The sequence below is a fragment of the Desmodus rotundus genome, chromosome 5 (assembly GCF_022682495.2).
Source record: "Desmodus rotundus isolate HL8 chromosome 5, HLdesRot8A.1, whole genome shotgun sequence".
In the NCBI taxonomy this organism is placed as follows: Eukaryota; Metazoa; Chordata; class Mammalia; order Chiroptera; family Phyllostomidae; genus Desmodus; species Desmodus rotundus.
Window position 1 is genome coordinate 99992554 of NC_071391.1, and position 21859 is coordinate 100014412.

Sequence of the window (21859 nt, forward strand, 5' to 3'; positions counted from 1 at the left end):
GGAGGCCGGAACCCTAGGGGACCTGGGAAGGGCAGGCCCTGGAGGCTGCCTTCTGCTTCAGGGACCCTCATGGCACTGGCAGGAAGAGATCAGGCATCAAGGGATTTCCCAGCTGCCAGCCATTGTCAAGGCTGCCCCCACTTCTCCCTCACCGTTCTGAGGGCCAGCATCTTTGATTACACCATCAGGGGCCAAGTACAGCCTGTGATCGACACCTTGGCCCTGGAAGATCCATCTTCGTCCTGCATGCAGGTCACTACCAGGTGCTCTCCTGGTGTAGGCCATGTCTTTCCGTAGGGAAGGAGAGACTGACATCCGCTCCAGGCCCAAATACACAATGGAAACCATTAACCCAGTCACGAAGCAACCTGTCACAAGCCCCAAAGTCAAACTAAGCATCCCTAGTGTGCCAGCATGCCCTTCAACCAGCTGTGCCTTGAATTAATTATGCCTTAACCTTTGAAAGGAAATGTGATAGCCAGTAAATAAGACTCCAGACTGGGAGCAACATGAGCAGAGATGACCAAAAGAGAGGGAGGGGAAATGCGGGCCAAGGACAGCCCACGGCCCTGAAGGGCTGTCACTGGCCCCACCCATGGCTGGCTGGCTAATTTGTCAGTTCTTGCCAGTTCTGAGACCAGAGGTTTTTTAAAGAAACTCAGTCTTTATGCTTCAGGGTGTCCTGTCAAAGGTGATTTCTTGCCTTTCCTTATGAAGAAGGAAAGGGTTTCTTAGACCTAAGTGAAGGTGAACAGACAAGAAAAGGTCAGACTGGCTCTGGGCTCCACTGCCGGCCACATACTCATACTCCCGTCCCTCAGCAGTACCTGATGGGCTTCATCTGAAACTCAGCCGAGAACTGTTTCTACCCCAGGAAACAAGCTGGCGTTAACTCTGCCTTATGATAAAATTGCTCCTTGTGAAAAGCCCACACGTGATGAGTACGGCCCAGGAAGACGCGCTGCACTACAAGCACTCTCACCTCCGTGGCCAGGAGCCGCGGCCCGTTTGCCCTGTTCCCTCCTGACTTTGTTCCTGTGATTTTGTGGACGCGCGCGTTTCTACAGACATGTTTGCAGGTGCATCACACCGTGGTCACAGCTCCGCACGCCCCCACGTCAGCATATACCATTGCACTGCGCTGCATTCAGCTCGTGTGTGGACTAGAAGGTCACCATCTCCCTACCAGGGAGAACCCTGGTCGTCGTCGTCTTCTTTTTTAACATTACACCCCAGGCTCCAACGTGCATCTTTGTAAATGCCTCTGTAAATAAGCATCTTGGTAGATATGGATGAATGTTTGTCTAAGTAGCTATAGAGAAATCAGATTATTGGCTCTGTTCATTTAAATGTTAGTGAACACTGCCAAACTGCCGTCTACAGCGGCTGTACCGATCTCCATGAACAGATACCGACGAAGACAAATGACAGCATGAAAGGAAGAAGTGTATACACATGAAACGTGCGATCAATATCCAGAATACATAAGCAACTCCCGTGAGTCAATAAAAAAGAGAAAAATTTAATGGGCAAAGGATATGGACAGAAGTTCACAAAAGATAGGTGTCAACCTCATTAGTACTCAGCAATTTAAAATAAAACAAAGCAAGAACACTTTTAAATCTAGCAGATTATTAAGATGAATGAAATTACGGTATAAAAACATGCTGATCAGGTTTTGAGGAAGTGGGTGTTCTAATATGTTGCTTGCAGCAGGCCAGGAGCTCTGTCCAGTGCTCCCCATGTACTCAGGCACCTGCCCTGCCGTGCCTTTGAGATGGCCCCATTATAATTATTCTCGCCTTACAGGTGAGGGAATGGCAACAGGGAAGGTGACTTTTACCAAGGTCCTTAAGCTGGCAGAAGCTTTTAATGTGTTGTATCTTCTTCCATGGTTTCTTCTAATATTTACGTAGTTTCGTGTTTTTCAATTTAGGTCTTTCACCTATTGAAATTTTGGCATGGGATGAGATAAGACTATAACTTTATTTTTTCCAAATGAGTAGCTGTTTCCACATGAATTAATTTAAAATAGGATCATCTGTCCAGGCTTAAGCACTTGCAGCCCCCAAATCTACTCCCTCACTTCAGTGGCCAAAACTGGGCACTTCCTGGGTCTTCAGGCCTCAGTTTCCCAACCAGCAGCATGGATGCTGACCAAAGCTGAGGCCCAGAGACCTAGTCTGTGTATCCTTGCATGGCAGCCTGAGACAGAAGGGTGGTGATTCAGCTGGCCAGCAGGTCCCGCAGGTCACTGTTGCAGGGCAGCAGGTCACATGCTAGTCGTGCCTTCCGATCCCGGATGGCCTTCAGGGCTGGGCTGTGCTGCAATAGGAGGGAGCAGATGTCCATGTGGCCCTTCTCAGCAGCCTGTGGAGAGAGCAGCCTGAATCAAAAGTCGCACCCTTACTGGGTCCTGCTCTTTCTTTCTCTACTTCTGGGATTCTCTTGGTCCTCATGGAAATGGAGACACTGCCTGTTTGAGTAGACTTCCCCTAATTCCTATGAAATCCCATGACTTGCATACAGATGGTTAGAGGACTCTAGTGATATTCTGGCAATTAGCTTAAGTTTTTGGTTCTTGTGTTCTTTGTTCAATGGCTGTTCTTCTTTGTCCAGGCTGCACATTAAAGACAAGTACAGAACCTGGAGCCTCTAAGTGTCTCTCACAAACATTCTGATCATCAGCAGGGTGCTGGGCACCATGAGCACAAGGGACATCAGGCATGGCCCCCGCCCTCTGGGAACTTCCAGATGAGCAGAGAAAAATAGGCCAAGGTTCCCAGCTTCCCCCTCTCCTCCTTTGAGACAGATGATCCCAATCTGGATGTCAATCTCTAACCCACAGGTAGCAAACACAAGGCCCACGGGCCGAATCTGGCCCTCCACCTTGTTTTATCTGGCCTGGCAGCTTGTTTCTACCCAATAGCAGTGCTGAGCTCTTGCTTAACTGGTAGGGAGTAGTTACATTTATACAGTCCTAAAATTCAATTCGACTTTGAAGGCAACCGCAAGGCTGATATGGCCCCAGTGAGGATGAGTTTGACACCCCTGCTCTAACCTATCTCCAAAAAATAAGAGTTAAGTGATTTACACAAGTTATCTTATTTAACCTTCACAGTAACCATCAGAGGTGGGAACTATCATTATTCCCATTATGTATATGAAGAAAGTGAGGTTTATAAAAGTTAAGTGACTTGTCTACGGTCACAAAGCTAGTGTGGCAGCTTGGGGATTCTAAAGCAGGTCTGTCTGTCCTCAAAGTCTGAACTCCTAACAACTGGTATTCCACTGTATTCCCTACTCCTCCCAACAGACAAACGGATAATGACAGGAGTTTCTGAAAGGTATCGGAATTAATATTGTTAGCAACCATTACACAAATCTGCATCCAGGTCATTTGTAGCAGGTACTCTTGATAAGCACGGACCTAGGTTCTCCATTCTGTTGCCTCAATTCGGCCAGTGGTGTGTTGTGAGCAACTGTGAGGTACATTCCAAGTAATGTTTTACCAAAGATAAATAAATAAGTAAACCCCAGTGTTTGCAAGTAGTTTGTTTATTTCTTTTTTAAAGTCAGGATTTTAAATTATTTTCTTTCTTCATCCTCACTCAAGGACACTTTTTCATTGGTTTTAGAGAGAGAGGAAGGGGGAGAGAGCGTGAGAGATCGATGTGAGGGGGAAACACGATCAGAGGCCCTCTCATATGCATGCTGACCAGGGATCAAACCTGCAACCTGCAACCTGGGCATGTGCCCTGACCGGGAACCGAACCTGCGGCCTTTCAGTCTACAGGACAACGCTCCAAACAACTGAGGCACGCTGGCCAGGGAGCAAGTAGTTAATTTTTTAAAGGAAGAATGAGGGGTGTAAGATGGCAGTGGCATAGGAAGAGGCTGAATTCACCCCCTCCCATAAGCACACTGAAATACATGCCCAAAGATAGAGAGAGCAATTCCTCCTAAGATACAACTGAGGGCAACTGAACAGCTTCTGCATAACAAATGACAGAGTGAAACTGTACAGAGAAGGCTCAGGAACCCTGGGAGCCCTCCAAGATCTGTGGGAACTCTCCGGGGTCAGAGTGCCATCATCTGCCCTGCCCTCCACCTCCACAGGGCAGGCAGGAGCTCTATCCAGGCACTCTGGCCTACACGGAAGGTCACTGCAGTAGGTTTCCAACCGCATCTCCCAGAGCCCATTTCAGCTCTGCACCGAGGGAGCAAGCAGGATCCACAGGGCATTACCACATGCACCTGGCCCCCCATCTGGAGCTGCTCTAGCCCAGCAGGCCAGTGCCCGGGGTACTATAAGCGCTCGTCTGGTTCCAATGGCCTGTTAAAACCACCCAGCACACACAGCCTACACAGAGGCTGCTTCTACGTAAGGCCACTTTCTCAAGACTGGAAAAGATAATTATTTTGTCTAATTATATAAATTAGAATGTCAAATAAAATGAGAACATGAAGGAATATCTCTTAAGTGATGGAACAAGAAAAACCTCCAGAAAAAAACCCTAATGAAACACAACAAACAATTCACCTGATAAAAGAATTCAAAGAAGTGGTTATAAGCATGCTCACCAAACTTCAGAGTAAAATAGAGGAACTTAGGGATAATTTCAACATAGAGAAAAAGTAATAAAGAACCAAGAAGCCCTGACTGGTGTGGCTCAGTTGGTTGGGTGTTGTTCCACAAAGTGAAATGTTGCTGGTTCGATTCCTTGTCAGGGCACATGCCTGGGTTGCAGGCAAGGTCCCTGGTCAGAGTACATGCAAGAGGCGGCCCATCAATATTTCTCTCGCACATCAATGTTTCCTCCCTCTCTTTCTCCCTCCTTCCCCCTCTCTCTAAAAATAAATAAATAAATTCTATTTTTTTAAAGGAAAAGAATCCAGCAGACCTGAAGAATACAATAACTGAAATGAAAAATACATTAGTAGTAATCCACCACAGATTAGCTAACACAGAAGAATGGATCAGCAACCCGGAAGCCAGACTAGTGGAAATCAACCAATCAGAACAGCAAATAGAAAAAAAGAATTAAAAAAAAAAGAGAGAGAGAATAGTTTAAGGGACCTCTGGGAAAATATTGAGCACACAAACGTTCACATTGCAGGCTTCCCAGAATGAGAAAGAGAGAAAGGATCAAACTTTCTTAGCCTGGGAAAGGAACAGACATCCAGGTCCAGGAAATGGAGTTCTAGACAGAACAAATCCAAAGAGACCCACACCAAGATATATTATAATTAAAACAGCAAAAGTTAAAGTGACAATCTTAAAGGCAGCAAGAGGCAAACAAGTTGCATACATGGGAAACCCCCTAAGGCTGCCCACTGATTCCTCAGCAGAAACCGTACAGGGCAGAAGGGAGGGACAGGCCACATTGAAAGTGCAGAAAGAAAGGAACCTACAACCTAGGATACTTTGCCAGGCGAGGTTATCATTCAGAATTGAAGGAGAGAGAGTTGCCTGGACAAGCAAAACTTAAGGAGTTCATCATCGCTAAACCAGCTTTATAAGAAGTGTTAAAGGGTTTTCTTTAAGCAGAGAAGGAGAGACCATAACCGCAAACAAAGAAATATGAAAAAGGAAAAATATCTTCATGTAAAGGCAAATATTTAATAAACATAGCAAATCAACCATTTAAAAAGCTACTAAGATAGACAAAAGACAAAAGTACCAACCTCAACAAAAACCACAAGTAGTTAGAAAATACACAAAACAAAAATATCTAAAATATGACATCAAAATGTAAAGTGTGGAGGGAAGGAGAGTAAAACTGTAGTCCTTTTAGAATATATGAGAACTGGGGGGTGAGGGGAAAAAAAAAGAATAAATGAGAACTGATACACCTATAAGCTTAAAATAGACAGCTATATATACAAAATAATATATGTAAACGACATGGTAATCACAAACCAAAACCTACAAAAGGTACACAAAAAAATAAAGAGAAAGGACTCCAAACAAAAGAATAAAGAAAACCAGCAAACCATAAGGGAAGCAATCAAGAGAAGAAGAAGAAAGGAATAGAGAGGAACTAAAAAAACAACCAAAATAACAACAAAAAGGAAATAACTACTAGTTATCAACAATGACTTTAAATGTATTAAATGCGCCAATAAAAACACAAAGGATGGCTGAATGGACTAAAAGCCACGACCATCTACATGCTGCTTGCAAGAGACTCACTTGGAATTGACAGACACATACAGACTGAAAGTGAAGGGATGGAGAAAGATATTTCATACAAACAGAAATGAGAAGAAAGCTGGAGTAGCAATGCTCATATCAGACTAAGTAGACTTTAAAACAGAGAGTGTAAAAAAAAAGACAAAGAAGACAAAAGAGATTACATAACTATAAAAGGGTCAATTCAAGAGGAGGATACAACAGTCATAAAGATCTGTGCACCCATCACAGGAGCACCTAGTACATAAAGCAATTATTAATGGACATAAAGGGAGAGATATACAGTGATCTCCTGTACTATACTGTAATCTATATTGCATAAAATCTACTACAAAAATAGTAGATTCTAATAACCCACTCACATCAATGGACAGATAATTCTGAAAGAAAATTCAAAAGGAAATAATGGCCTTAAATGTCACATTATACCAGATTGACATAATAGACATTTTTAAAACGTTTCATTCAAAAACTGCACAATACACGTTTTTTTTCAAGTGCACGTGGAACATTCTCCAGGATAGACCACATATTATGCAACAAAACAAGTCTCAATAAATTCTCAATAAAGTCTCATTCAAATCATATCAAGAATCTTAACTAACTACAATGGCATGAAACTAGAAATCACCAACAGCAAGAAGAAAACTGGAAAACACACCAATATGTGGAAACTAAGCAACATGCTACTGAACAGGAAATCAGTAACTACCTTAAGACAATTGAAAATGAAAACACAACTTTTCAAAATTTATGGAACATAGCAAAAGGGAGGTTTATAGCTACACAGGTTTACACCAAAAAACAAACAAAAATTCCCAAATATGGGCCAGTCAAGATGGCGGCATAGGTAGACATGGCTGGCCTCTTCACACAACCACATCAAAATTACAACTAAAGCCCTGGCTGGTGTGGCTCAGTGGATTGAGCACAGGCCTGCGAACCAAAGGGTCACCAGTTCGATTCCCAGTCAGGGCATGTGCCTGGGTTGTGGGCCAGGTCCCCAGTAGGGGGCGCACGAGAGGCAACCACACATTGATGTTTCCCTCCCTCTCTTTCTCACTCCCCTTCCCCTCTCTCAATAAATAAATAAATAAATAAATAAAATCTTTTTAAAAATTACAACTAAAATATAGAACCATCACTCAGAACCATCAGAAATGGAGGTGTATGGATGTCTGACAAATATGGCATTAAAGAAACCACATCCATCGAAACTGGAAGGAGGGGCGCAGACACTGATGGGCTAGTCTCCCCGCCACATGTGGTGGATAAAAATTCAGGAGGGATATCTCAGGAGTGAGGGGTCACAGCCCCACACCAGGCCCCCTAGCCCGGGGTTCCAGTGGCAGGAAGATAAGTCCCCACAACTTCTGGCTGAAAAAGCAGCGGGGATTGAGTCAGTGGAAGAGACGCTGTAGCCCCAAGCAGTTCCTCTTAAAGAACCCACACACATACTTACTCAGACTCACTCCCTCTGAGCTCCAGCACCCGGGTGGCAGCTTGAAGGGCACCAGAGGCATACTGAGAGAGGCTGAAGTGCCTGCCATCAGGGCAAGCACAGGCTATTGTCCCTTTTTTGAGCCCTCCCCCTGCAGAGCCATGGAGCCGACAGGCTGATGCCATACCCAAGACTCGTCAACCTGGCTAACACTATTTGACCCTCCTTGGAGATCCCAGAGCATCTGTCCCACCCAATTTACAGGCCCACCCAAACTGCTTTTCCATACGAATGGCTGGTCTTGATTCTGCTTCACAATTTCCTAAATTCTCTCAAACAAGCAACGGCTGGGCACCAGCAGCAGCCAGATTAGCTTCACAGCTTGGCTTCACCTGGTAATTTCCAAGTCCAGCACAAGCAGCCATCTCAGATTGCTTTATAGCTCAGGCAAGGTGGCCCTGGGCAAAACAGAGGTGGGGGCTGAACTTGGCCTCTACCACCCAGGAAACCCCAGGGCCAGCGCACCCAGTGGACAGCTATAGACCATGTTGGAGCACCACCGCCCTACCCCTGCACAGCTGATCCTCCATGGAGGAGGGAGGTTAAGTGTGAGTGGTCACAGCCAATCCTTGCAGCTGACTGGTCTGGGTAAATCCCTCCCATTGATCTGCCAACAGCAACCAAGGCTCAACTACAAGAGGAGGGTGTACTCAGCCCACACAGAGGGTGCACCTCAAATACCCAGCTTCAGTGAAAGGGGAGACTGTGCCACTGGACCCTACAGGACACCTGCTACATTAGGGCACACTACTAAGATATGAAGTCAAAGCAGCTGTACCTAATTTATGAGAACAAACTAAAATAAGACAAAGAAACATGGCCCAAATTAAAGAACAGAACAAAACTCCAAAAAAAAAAAAGAGCTAAATGAAATGGAGATAAGCAATCTATCAGATGCAGAGTTCAAAAGATTGGTAAGAAGGATGCTCAAGAAACTTTGTGAGGATCTCAGTAGCATAAAAAAGATCCAGTCAGAAATGAAGGATTTACTCACTGAAATAAAGAATAATTTACAGAGAAACAACAGTTGAGTGTGTGAAGCCTAGAATCAAATCAATGATTTGGAACATAAGGAAGCAAAAAACAACCAATCAGAACAAGAAGAAAAAAGAATCCAAAAAAAATGAGGGTAGTATAAGCAGTCTCTGGGACAACCTCAAGAGGTCCAACATTTGCATCGTAGGGGTGCCAGAAGAAGAAGAGAAAGAGCAAGAAATTGGAAACCTATTTGTAAAAATAATGAAAGAAAACATCCCTAATTTGGTGAAGGAAACGGACATGCAAGTCCAGGAAACACAGAGAGTCCCAATCAAGTTGGACCCAAAGAGGACCACACCAAAACACATCATAATTAAAATGCCAAGAGTTAAAGGTAGAATCTTAAAAGCAGCAAGAGAAAAGCAGAGGATTACGTACAAGTTCCCATAAGACTGTCAGCTGATTTCTTTAAAGAAACCTTACATACAAGAAGGGGCTGGCAAGAAGTATTCAAAGTGAGGAAAAGCAAGGACCTACAACCAAAATTACTCTATCCAGCAAAGCTATCACTGAGAATGAAAGGGCAGATAAAGTGCGTCCCAGATAAGGTCAAGTTAAAGGAGTTCATCATCACCAAGCCCTTATTATATGAAATGTTAAAGGGACTTATTTAAGAAAAAGAAGATCAAAACTATGAACATTAAAATGACAACAAACTCACAACTATCAACAAGTGAATCTAAAAAATAAAAACAAAAATAAACTAAGCAAACAACCAGAACAGGAACAGAATAGTAGGTATGGGGGTCACTGGGAGGGTGATTAACTGGGAGGGGGGGGGAGAGAGGGAGAAATGGTGCAGGGATCAAGAAGCACAATTTCAAGGAACAAAATAGATGGGGGAGGTTAAGAACAGTATAGGAAAGGGAGAAGCCAAAGAACTTACACATGTGACACATGGACATGAATTAAGGGGCAGTGAATTGCTGGAGGGAAAGGGGGTACCTGGCTGAGGGGGGCAAAGAGAAAAAAAATTGAGACAATTGTAACAGCATAGTCAATAAAATATATTTTAAAAAAAGAACATTAAAAAAATCCCAAATAAACAATCTAACTTTATACCTGCAGGAACTAGAAAAGGAACAAACAAAACCCCAAGTAAAAATAAGGAAGAAAATGATGAACATCAGAGGGGAAATAAACAAAATTATGATTAAAAAAAGAAAAGAAAAAGAAAACATCGATGAAACCAAGAGCCGGTTCTTTGAAAAGATAAAAACTGACAAACTTTAAGCTAAACTCATAAGAAAGAGCCCAAATAAATAATATCAAAAATGAAAGAGGAGACATTACAACCAAATTTGTAATGAGGTAAACAAATCTGCAATGATACAAAGGATCATTAAAGAATACTACGAACAATTATATGCCAATAAATTAGACAACATAGAAGAAATGGATAATTTTCTAGAAGCATACAACCTTCCAAAACTAAACCAGAAAGAAATAGAAAATCTAAACAGACTCATTACTAGCAATAAAATTGAAGTAGTCATCAAAAAAACTCCCCAAAAACAAAAGTCCAAGATCAGATGGCTTCACAGGTGAAATCTACCAAACATGTATAGAATATTTATCCATCTTAAATTATTCCAAAAAACAGAAGAGGAAGGAACGCTTCCAAACTCATTCTACGAAGCCAATGTTACTCTGATACCAAACCCAGAGAAATATGCTACAAAAATAAATAAATAAATAAATAAATAAAAACGAATTTGCCTTGACTGGTGTGGCTCGGTGAGTTGGGTGTCCTCCTGCAAACTGAACGGTTGCAGGTTTGATTCCCAGTCAGGGCACATGCTTGGGTTGCGGGCCCAGTCCCCGGCTGGGGGCGTGTAAGAGGCAACCAATTGATGTGTCTCTCACACATCAATGTTTCTCTCCCTCTCTTTCTCCCTCCGTCCCCTCTCTCTAAAAATAAATCAATAAAATCTTTTAAAAAATAAATCAATAAAATCTTTTAAAAAATAAATTTAATTTAAAAACTAAAATTAAAGTAAATTTTTAAAAATATCACTCTGGGGAAAACCAAGTGGGAATAAGAAAGAAAGAAATTTACATACATATCCAATAAATTTGCATAAACCACTTCTCAAAGATGCATAAAAACTGGTCAAGATGGTAAACATGGCTTGCCTCCTCAAACAACCACATCAAAATTACAAATAACTACATAATAACCATCACACAGAACTGTCAGAAATCAAGTTGAGTGGAAGTATGACAACTACAGAGCTAAAGAAACCACATCCGTCCAGACTGGTAGGAGGGACACAGAGATGCAGATCAGGTTGACCCCACACCAAGGTGTGGTGGATAAAAATTCAGGAGGGACACCTCAGGAGCGAGGTGTCCCAGCCCCACACCAGGCCCCCCAGCCCAGGGTTCCAGTGCCAGAAAGATAAGCCCCCATAACTTCCAGCTGTAAAAACCAGTGGGGTTTGAGTTGGTGAAAGGAACTACTGGATTCCCAAGCAGTGCCTCTTAATGGTTAGTCTCAGTTCGGGCTTCACATCTTCCTAAATCCTCTCAGACAAACCACCGCCAGCCTCAGCAAGTCCCCACCACCTGTACCTCTGGCTAAATGGCCCCAGGCCAGGAACTAGCAGCAACCAGATTTGAATCCCAGTTGGGCTTCACCTTGGAACCTCCAAGCCCACCACAAATAGCAGCCATCTGCAGATTGCTTCGTAGCTCATCCTGGGTGGCCCAGGGGAGAACACAGGAGGGGGCTGACCTTGGCCTGCACCACCTGGGAAACCCTAGGGCCAGTGCACCAAGTGGACAGCTATAGGCCATGTCAGAGCACCACCACCTTGCCCCTGCACACTGATCCTCCATGGAGGGTGGAGGTTTGTGGTGAGTTGTCATGGCCAGTCCTTGCAACTGACTGGCCTGGCTATATCCCTCCCACTGACCTGCCAGCAGCAATCAAGAACCAACTGCAAGAGGACGGTGTACTCAGCCCACACAAAGGCCGCACCTTGAGTACCCAGCTTGGGTGATAGTGCCAGTGGACTCTGCAGGACACCTGCCAGTGGACTCTGCAGGACACCTACTACATTAGGGCACACTGTTAAGATAGGGAGTCATAGCAGCTCTGCCTAATACATAGAAAACAAACAGGGAGGCTGCGAAATTGAGGAGACAAAGAAACATGGCCCAAATGAAAGAACATAACAAAACCCCAGGAAAAGAGCAAAACAAAATGGAGATAAGCAATCTATCAGACGCAGAGTTCAAAACACTGATAAAAAGGATGCTCAAGAAACTTTGTGAGGACCTTGGCAGCACAAAAAAGAATGACACAGAAATGAAGGATATACTAATGGAAATAAAGAACAATTTACAGGAAATAAACAATAGAATGGATGAAGTCTAGAATCAAATCAATGATTTGGAACATAAGGAAGGAAAAAACAACCAATCAGAACAACAACAAGAAAAAAGAATCTAACTTCCAGCCAAAATGGAGGTGTAGGTAGATACACTTTGCCTCCTTGCACAACCAAAAGGACAACAACACATTTAAAACAAAAAAAACAACCAGAACTGCCAGAAAATCGAATTGTGTGGAAATCTGATGACCAAGGAGATAAAGAAGAAACATTCATCCATATTGGTAGGGGGGGTGGAGATTGGCAGCCGGGGCACAGAGCATGTGCAGCAAGCTGGCAGCTGGAAGACCTGGCGGCGTGGCGGCAGCTGGCCTTCCTACATTTGCATGTGGGTAAAACCAGGGGTAACAACTGGAGAGTGAGACAGACTGTACAACCCAGGGTTCCAGTGCAGAATAAAGCCTCAAAACTTGTGGCTGTACAACCTGTGGGGGTTGCAGCGTCAGGAGAAACTCCCAGCCTCACAGGAGAGTTCATAGGAACGACCCACAGAGTCCTAGAATGTATACAAACCCACCCACCTGGGGAATCAGCACCAGAAGGGCCCAATTTGCTTGGGTAGTAGGGGAAGTGACTGAAAGCCCTGAGAGCTGAGCAAGTGGCATTGTTCCCTCTCTGACCCCTCCCCCACATAAGTGCCACAAAGCAGCAAAGGGGGTTGCCCTGCCCTGGCCACTACCTAAGACTCTGCCCTTTACAACTTAACTGGTGCGCCTGGTGCGCCAAGACGAAGAAACATGGCTGAAATGCAAGAACGGACCAAAATTCCAAAAAAAGAACTAAGTGATGAAGAGATGGCCAACCTATCAGATGCAGAGTTCAAAACACTGGTAATCAGGATGCTCAGAGAAATGGTTGAGTATGGTTGCAAAATGGAGGGGAAAGGCTATGCAAAGTGAAATACAGAAAAATATACAGTGAAAGGAAGGAAACTGGGGCTCACATTAACTATTTGGAGCAGAAGTAAGAAATAAACATTCAACCGGAACAGAATGAAGAAACAAGAATTCAAAAAAATAAGGAGAGGCTGAAGAACCTCTGGGACAACTTTAAGCATTCCAACATCCGAATTTTAGGGGTGCCAGAAGGAGAAGAGGAAGAGCAAGAAATTGAAAAATTATTTGAACAAATAATGAAGGGGAACTTTCCCAATCTGGCAAAGGAAATAAACTGCCAGGAAGTCCAGGAAGCTCAGAGAGTCCCAAAGAAGTTGGACCCAAGGAGGAGCACACCAAGGCACATCATAATTACATTACCCAAGATTAAAGATTAGGAGAGAATCTTAGAAGCAGCAAGAGAAAAGGACACAGTTACCTACAAAGGAGTTCCCATAAGACTGTCAGCTGATTTCTCTAAAGAAACCTTACATACAAGAAGGGACTGGCAAGAAGTATTCCAAGTCATGAAAGGCAAGGACCTACATCCAAGATTGCTCTATCCAGCAAAGCTATCATTTAGAATGGAAGGGCAGATAAAGTGCTTCCCAGATAAGGTCAAGTTAAAGGAGTTCATCATCACCAAGCCCTTATTATATGAAATGTCAAAAGGATTTATTTAAGAAAAAGATCAAAACTATGAACAATAAAATGGCAATAAATACATATGTATCAATAATTCAATCTAAAAAACAAACTAAGCAAACAAGAAGAAGAAAAGACAGAATCACGGAAACAGAGAGCATCTTGTGGCTGTCAGATGGAAGGGAGGTGTGGGCGGATGGGTGTAGAGGTGAGGAGATTAAGAAGTACAAATTGGTAGTCATGGGGATGTAAAGTACAGTACAGGAAATGGAGCAGCCAAAGAAGTTATATGCATGAAGCAGGGACATGAACAAAGGGGAGGGGATTGCCTGAGGGAGTGGGAAGTGCTGGGTAATGGGGGCAAAGGGGAAAAACTGGGGCAACTCTAATAGCATAATCAATAAAATATCATTTAAAACAAAAAAAATGGGTAAAAATTATGCCTTAAGAGATACTGAGAGACTAGGGTCGGGGGCTGACGGGAAATTCATTTGCGCAGCATACCATCTTGGACTCCTGAAACTGTCTGCCCGCGTAGGGATTTCTAGTCAGAATGTACTGAAATGACCAGTCCCGCTGTAGCACGGACAGTGGACTACAGGGATGGGCGAGAGTAGGTGGAAGTTTCAGGGAACAATTAAGGAGAAAAGCACTCGCACATATCACTAAAGGGAAGAAAAATAAGTTGACACTACATTTAATTCCAGTTTACATGCATTGCATGAAAGGATGATATGCAAATTTGTGAATTGTTCCATATTTTTTATCTACAGGCACAGAAAAAATGCTGGAAAATTACACATTAATCCCAAAGTATGAAAGTAAACACTGAGATTAGAAATGATTTTTGTTTTCTACTTCATGCGTTTCCATTTTCCCCATGTTTCCTATGGTGAATATGTTATACCTTTATAATGACAAAGACCAGGTGTTTGAAGACAGAGAGGAGGCCTACCTTATGTAGACTGGTCATGCCATCGTCATCTACCAGCCTAGGGTTGGACCCATGTGACAGCAGAAGCCGTGCAATCTCAGTGTGCCCACAGGAGCTGGCCCGGTGCAGGGCGGTGGCACCCCCGTGTGTCTGGGCGTCACACTTGGCCCCGTTTTCCAGCAGGAACTGGCATACTGCGTAGTGCCCATTGCGGCTGGCATAGTGCTGCAGGGAACAGAGGCTGAGCTCAGACAGCAGAAGCAGGCAGGTGACTTGGGCGGGACGGGTGGCGATTGGCCCTGGGTCCTCCAAGGACTACCGCCATCTGCTATGTGACTTGGGCAAATGTCTTCATGTCTGCCATCAGTTTCCTCAATCATTTCTACCTCACAGGAGTGCTATGAAAATGAAAGTAAATAACCAATGTAAGGCACTTATCCTAATTAAAAACCCAGGTCCACATGACACTTAAAATAGAAGCCCTGCCCTGACTGATGTGGCTCAGTGGGCTGGGTGTCCTGCAAAGTGAAAGGTCAACAGTTCCATTCACTCCCAGTCAGAGCACAAGCCTGGGATGCAGGCCAGGCCCCTGGTTGGGGCATGTGCGAAGCAACGGATGAATGTTTCTCTCTCACATCGATGTTTCCTCCCTCTCTTTATCCCTCATTTCCCCCTGTAAAAATAAATAAATAAAATCTTAAAAAAGAAAGAGAGAGTAAGAGAAACCCTGCTGAGAGAGAAGAAAGGAAGGGAGAAGACAAAGACAAAGGTAAACTTCAATCCCTCTGTGATGCAGGGGTCCCCAAGCTCACCCCAAGTTCCTCCCAGCTCACCAGAGCGGTGTAGCCAGCCAAGTCCGGCTGACTAGGGTCTACTGCCTTCTGGATTAAATACTTCACTCGCCCCAGGTCTCCATTCAGGGCTGCTGACCAGATTCCTGTGGAAAGACAACCAAAGTACAGAATGATGCTGAATGAGTTAAGATTTTATTTATTTATTCTTAGACAGACAGGAAGGGAGGGAGAAAGAGAGGGAGAGAAGCATCAATGTGAGGATGCCTCTCACACGCCTCCTACTGAGGACCTGGCCTGCAACCCAGGCATGTATGTGCCCTGACTGGGAATCCAACCAGCGGCCTTTTGGTACACAGGCCTGCACTCAATCCATTGAGCCACACCAGCCAGGGCTGAATGAGGACTTTCAATGTTTCCTTTACCCCTTGATCTCCATTGTTTTCGTCCAGTAAATCATAAAAAATGGGTTCCTGGCTAATATTCATTCAACAACTATTAACTGAGCACTTCCAATGTGCCAAGGATTGTCCCAGGGGCTGGTGACACAGCTGTGAACCAGACAAGGAGCTTGTTGACCAGGGCAGGAGGACTGAGCAGACACAGAAATCCCTTCTCCTCACTCTAAACACACAAATGTTGAGTAATGTTTAACACGTTTGAGGAGCACAGAGCTCCGAGCAGCACGGAGCTTGTGGGCCTTGGCCTGCAGCCTGCGCGCCAGCCCAGCCCTGGGGCCTGAGGGCAGGAGCTGCCCTCGGGTTCTGGCGATGGCCCAGTCTGCTGTGTGTGTGTAAATTCACAGAGAAACATGAATGGGTAACAACAGAAAGTGGAACAGTGGGAATCAGAAATTTTGTACAGGAATATTTGGGAGATGTGGTTTACTGCAGTCTGCCTGAAATTGAGACAAAATTGAACAAACAAGATGAGTTTGGTGCTTTGGAAAGTGTGAAAGCTGCTGGTGAACTTGATTCTCCTCTAATAGAAGTAACTGAAAATAATGAAGCTCTGGTAGAAAATCCGGGACTTGTCAACAAATCTTGTCATGAAGATGGTTGGCCGATCAAGATGACACTGAGTGACCCTTCAGAAGTAATGAACTAATGAATGAAGAAGCATATGAGAAATACATAGATCTACTGGCGTGGAAACGGAACCCTCATAAATAGTGAAACAACTTAATCCAGCACTGGTGTCTTACATTAGTGGTAGACAGAAATTTTAAAACAGCAACTTTTAGTCCTACCAATGGGGAAAAAGTACAATAATGCTATTGGAAGAAAATACCCCTTAACTTTCCAATGATTGCAGATAAGCACAATTTACATCTTTTTTTTACAATACCCTATGATTTTTAGGCTAGGCTACAGTTATAATATTCAGAATTCCCAAAATTACTTGTAGTGAAATCTTGTAATAAAAATTACGTATTTCAAGGATAACATTGTCTTAAGCCTTATGTAATACTGTAACCTGCTTACATCAGTCTCTGGATTCGGGTCAAAATACTTAATGAACTTCCATTGGAAATGACTGGCAATGGAGAAAAGTTTTTGTTAGCTGTTACAGGGTCAGGTGACGAACAATACTGTCTTCATTTAGCAATATACTGATTTGCTGGTGCTATTTTAAAAATTTTTTTAAAGATTTTATTTATTATTTTTAGAGAGGGAAAAGGAGGGAGAAGGAGAAGGACAGAAACATCAATGTGTGGTTGACTCTCGTGCATCCCCAACTGGGGACCTGGCCCACAACCCAGGCATGTGCCCTGATTGGGAATTGAACCGGTGACCCTTTAGTTCACAGGCTGCTGCTCAATCCACTGAGCCACACCAGCCAGGGCTGCTGGTATTATTATTATACAGTGAAGCAGCAGCCTTGAGGGAAATAAGACAGTTTAATAATAAAACATTCAACTTCTTCATTAAAAAAATAATAATAAAATATATAGTCAAATGCAAAAGCAAGAAGAGGACACTGCCAGGTGCCAGAACAAGGTGAAAACCACAGCCAAAGTGGTGAGCCAGCACTGAGACTGTCAGATCCAAAGAGTCCTCGGAACTAGACACACACCTCAGAGGCTTTGGGTCCCACGCTGGAGCAGAGTCAGGGGCAAAGACTGCACGCCCTGTGCATGGCAGGGAACTAGATGAGGTTCTCTGCACAAAGCCAGAAGCAGGCCCGACGTGGATAAACTGGAAGTGAAAAATCTCCATTCTCCTACCTTGAGTACCAGCAGGAAGCAAGTCGCCATGCCCAGGCCCTTTGCTCTTTCAGCAAATATTTAGTGAATACTTACTATGCATCTGGCACTATTCTGCACACTAAAGGTAAGCTGAGAAAAAAACCTTCCCCCCAAACTTTGGAATTATGGAGTTTGTATTCTAATTTTAATTATGGAGACAGGGAAAATATAAACATACATACACACACACACACGAAGTAAGTCAGGTGGTGCTAAGTGCAATGAAGAGGAACACCATATTTTGCTGTCTATGATGTGCACTATTTATGAGTAGTACCTGAAATACCTTCTATCTGTTCTTGTGCTTTGTAATTATTTGTTACATAAAATTTCTTGTACGACACATTCGAAAATAAATGCTAAAATTCCTTTATAATACAAAAAAACAAGTATCTAGCCCTGGCTGGTGTGGCTCAGTGGATTGAGTGCTGGCCTGCGAACCCAAGAGTCACCAGTTCAAATCCCAGTCTAGGGCACACACCTGGGTTGCAGGCCAGGTCCTCAGTAGGGGACACCCGAGAGGCAACCACACAGTGATATTTCTCTCCCTTTCTTTCTCTCTCCCTTCCCTTCTCTAAAAAATAAGTAAATAAAATCTTAAAAAAAAAAACCCAACAACCAAGTATCTAAATATAAATAAATAATTGAATTAAAAAAATAAAAGGAAAGATTTTTTTCCCTGAAAGTTGGGCCAAAAACATGGGTGCACATTATATGCAGGAGCGCATAATACATGGCAAAATATGGGCAAAGCAAAGAAGGGGTACAGGCAGTGGTCAGGGATGGCATCTCTGATGAGGTGACATTTGAACAGAAACCTATAGGCAATGAGAAACACCATTTGAATACGTGTGCAAAGACAGCAAAGGCAGAAAAAAACCTAAAGAATCAAATGCTCTTACCTACACAACTTGGAGGTGTGGGACTTAATCTACTTACATACCCTTAAAGAACAAACCCCCAATTTAAAATCTGTCATAAAACTGATCCAGACAAGTGAACCCTAGAAGGGCCAGACAGGCAACTTTTAAAAATGCCTTATAAGCCCTCTGGCCACTGTGGCTCAGTTGGGTGGAGCAACATCCCATAGACCGAAGGATCATGGGTTTGATTCCCCATCAGGGCACATGCCTGGGTTGCAGATTTAGTTCCTAGTCAGGCCGTGTACAGGAGGCAACTGATTGATATTTCTCTCTCACCTCAATGTTTCTATCCCTCTCTCTCTTCCTCCCTTCCCTTCTCTCTCAAATCAATAAGCATGTCCTTGGGTGAGGATAAAAAATATAAATTAATTTTTTAGAAGTGCCGCATAAGAATGCTTCCATTAGCCAGCAAAGGTCATCTATGAGAATCTCTTACAGAAGAGGTACACCCCCTCCAGTGAGCTCAAAGATTAGAAGGTGGCAAGCAAGAAGCAATCCATTGCCATGCAAGACATTCAGCAAAATGAGAAAATGCATGCTCCAAAACCTGGCCATAATGGTATAATCCAAGACTTCAAAACATTTAGTGTTTCATGGGGATGAAGGGATGGAATCCACAAATCAACAGAACATTAGGGGGAAAGAGCAGGCAGATGAAACAAAAGTCAATAAATTAAAAAGTAGAATCATTAAAATAAAACAATACAGTTCGACAGTACTGCAGACCCAGCTGAAGAGAGGATTAATGATTTGGAAATCACCCAGAATAAGAAATTGTAAAGAGAAAAACATTAAAGAGGTAAAGAAACACAGAAGACAGAATGTACCAAAATATGTCTAATACAGATTTAAAAAATAAAAAACACAGAGAGAAACTGGATAGAATGGGAGAGAGGAAATGTTTTAAGAGGTAACACCTGAGAATTATCCTGAAGTAAAGACAAAAGTAAGTTATCAGATAAAAAACTACATTACATGCCAAGGAAGATTAATAAAAACATATCTGGCATGGTGAAATGACTGAACATCAAGAGTAAAAAAAAGCCCCGGCTGGCGTGGCTCAGTTGGTGGGGTGTCATCCTGCAAATCGAAAGGTCACTGGTTTGATTCCTGGTCAGGGTACATGACTGGATTCTGGGTTTAGTCCTCTGCTGGGGTGTGTAGAAGAGACAATCAATTGATGTCTGTCTCACACATCAATGTTTCTCTCTCACATTGATGTTTCTCTTTCTCTCTCCTTTCCCCCCACTCTAAAGAGAAATAAAATCTTTTTTTAAAAAAAGAATTAAAAAGTTACAAAAAAAAAATTCTCACCCACTAAAGAATTATGATCAGATTATCAGCAGAATTCTTAGCAGCGGCACGTACAAGAATATAAAGTAATAATATTTCCAAAGGATTGAGTGAAAAAAAAAACTGTCAACCTAGACTTTTATACCAGCTAAACTACCCTTCAACTGTGTCTGTGTGTGTGTGTATGGTGGGAAAGCATGCCCACTGAAAAAACTATTAAAGGATATATATACTTCAGGAAAAAGAAAAATGAACTCAGAAGGAAGATATGAAGGAAAAATATACACACAACAAAAAAGATAAGGATATTTTCCATGTGTGCAAAATAATGAGCAAACAAAATACAGGCACACCTTTTATTGCGCTTCACCTTATAGTGCCTCACAGATGTTTTGTATTTTACAAACTGAAGGGAAGACCCTCCATCAGCAAAAGATTACAACTCGCTTTATTGAGAGACTCCCTTTTACAGTGGTCTGGAATCACACCTGCAGTATATCCGAGGTGTGTCCATAATGTCAGATTGTAAAAATTGCTCTGATGAAAGCAAGGTGATTTGTCAGAGTAACGTGGAGGCAAAGTGCCCTACTTTGCATAAGGCAAGACTTCTTTCTCAACAGCAGCACAACTGACAGTGTGGGCCAGATAATTCTGTTTTGGGTAGCTGTGCTGTGCATTGCGGGCTGCCTGCAGCATCTCTGGTCTCTACCTACTAGAGACCTGTAGCACCCTCCCAGTTGTAACAACTTAAATGACTCTAGAAATGTCAAGGGGCAGAACTGTCCCAGCTGAGATCTACTAGTTCTCAGTACTCGTGACATCCGTTAAGGAACCGTGGGGGAGAGGTGGAGGAAAAAACGCAGGTACGAAAAGTGTTATTTATCGGACCCCACGGATAAATAACACAGCCGCTCAGAAAGGTTAGTTCCCCGCACAGTGCTGCCGCCTGCCCAGCAGCTCCATCCCCAGCATGGGCGCACATCCCCAGGCGCCCCTCTCTGACACCCGAGCGGCCCAACTTCTCTCCCTGCGCGCGGGTCCGTGTTTCCAGTGCCCGAGCCCGTGCCAGGATCCGACGACCTCTTTGCGACCCGGGGCCGCCAGTCCCCGACCGCCCGGGGCCACCTCTGGCTCCGCGCCCGCCTCACCCCTCTCGAAATCCATCTCGTCCAGCGTCTGCCGCACGCCCGAGTGAGTGCAGCAGAGACCGTCCGCACAGTGACGGGTAGCCGCCATGCCCGCGCGGCACAGTCCAGCTGTAGGGTGGGCACCACCCAGCCGTCTGCAGGACGTGACCGGTTGGCGTCTGCGAACCCGATGTCCAATCAGGCGCCCAACTCTCACGCGGGAGCCAATCGGGCGGCGAGGCGGGACCCAGGCTGCGCGCCTCTCCCCAGACGGCCGCAAGAGGGCGCCCCATGCTTAGCGGTGGCTGCGGCGCCTGGGGCGGGGACCAACTCCCCCAGCCAGCAGGCCGTGGAGGGGTGGGCGCGAGGCGGAGCACTTAAGTGTCGCTCTCTAGAGCCCGCCCTCCAGGTGTGTCTCCTCTTCCCTGGGGCTTCCAGGGCAGGGAAACACCGCCTCCAGGTCCTTCCCCACCTTTCTCGCAGCACCCAAGGCCCAGGAAGACGGCTCACTGCGGCCGCTTGAAAGGCCTCACGACATCATCCCCTCCTCCAGCTCTTCTGGCCCATTTCGGCCCCTTTTTCTTTTTGTGTGTGCTCCCTGACCAGGAATCTAAACCGCGGGGAACCTTTGGGTTCACAGACCGGTGCTCAATCCACTGAACCACACCAGCCGGGATGGCCTGTTTCTTGAAAACCCATGGAAGCCAGGAGCCACCAAGAGCGATGGTAATAAACCCGAGAGCAAGGGCGTTCGGTTGTGTGGGACCCCCGCCCCCCCACTTCCCACAGTGGGCGCCTAGGACACTCAGGGCTATAGCCTCTTCTGGCCACAGCAAACCCCCAGACCAGTCATGTTTACAGGACACTTCACTTCCACGGCCTGTCTGTGA

The 21859-nt window shown here is 44.4% G+C and overlaps 1 protein-coding gene across 1 annotated transcript; it reads right to left on the bottom strand.

Moving 5' to 3' along the window:
• Positions 1 to 1972: 1972 nt before the first annotated feature.
• ANKRD39 (ankyrin repeat domain 39) lies at positions 1973 to 21123 on the bottom strand. The gene is made up of 4 exons (XM_024571842.3): positions 20991 to 21123; positions 15421 to 15524; positions 14609 to 14812; positions 1973 to 2370 (listed from the first exon to the last, which is right to left on the bottom strand). Exons 1-4 carry the CDS (start codon positions 21076 to 21078, stop codon positions 2227 to 2229), a joined length of 540 nt encoding a protein of 179 aa, XP_024427610.2. The 5' UTR covers positions 21079 to 21123; the 3' UTR covers positions 1973 to 2226.
• Between the last annotated feature and the right edge of the window lie 736 nt (positions 21124 to 21859).

What these genes read in the sequence shown, in the direction of transcription:
- ANKRD39 (XM_024571842.3), bottom strand. Translation starts at nt 21,078, where the DNA reads ATGGCGGCTACCCGTCACTGTGCGGACGGTCTCTGCTGCACTCACTCG. An exon ending in CGAGATGGATTTCGAGAGGG is followed by an intron (nt 15,525 to 20,990) that starts GTGAGGCGGGCG and finishes GTCTTTCCACAG; the next exon opens with GAATCTGGTCAGCAGCCCTG. An exon ending in GCATGACCAGTCTACATAAG is followed by an intron (nt 2,371 to 14,608) that starts GTAGGCCTCCTC and finishes CTCTCTCCACAG; the next exon opens with GCTGCTGAGAAGGGCCACAT.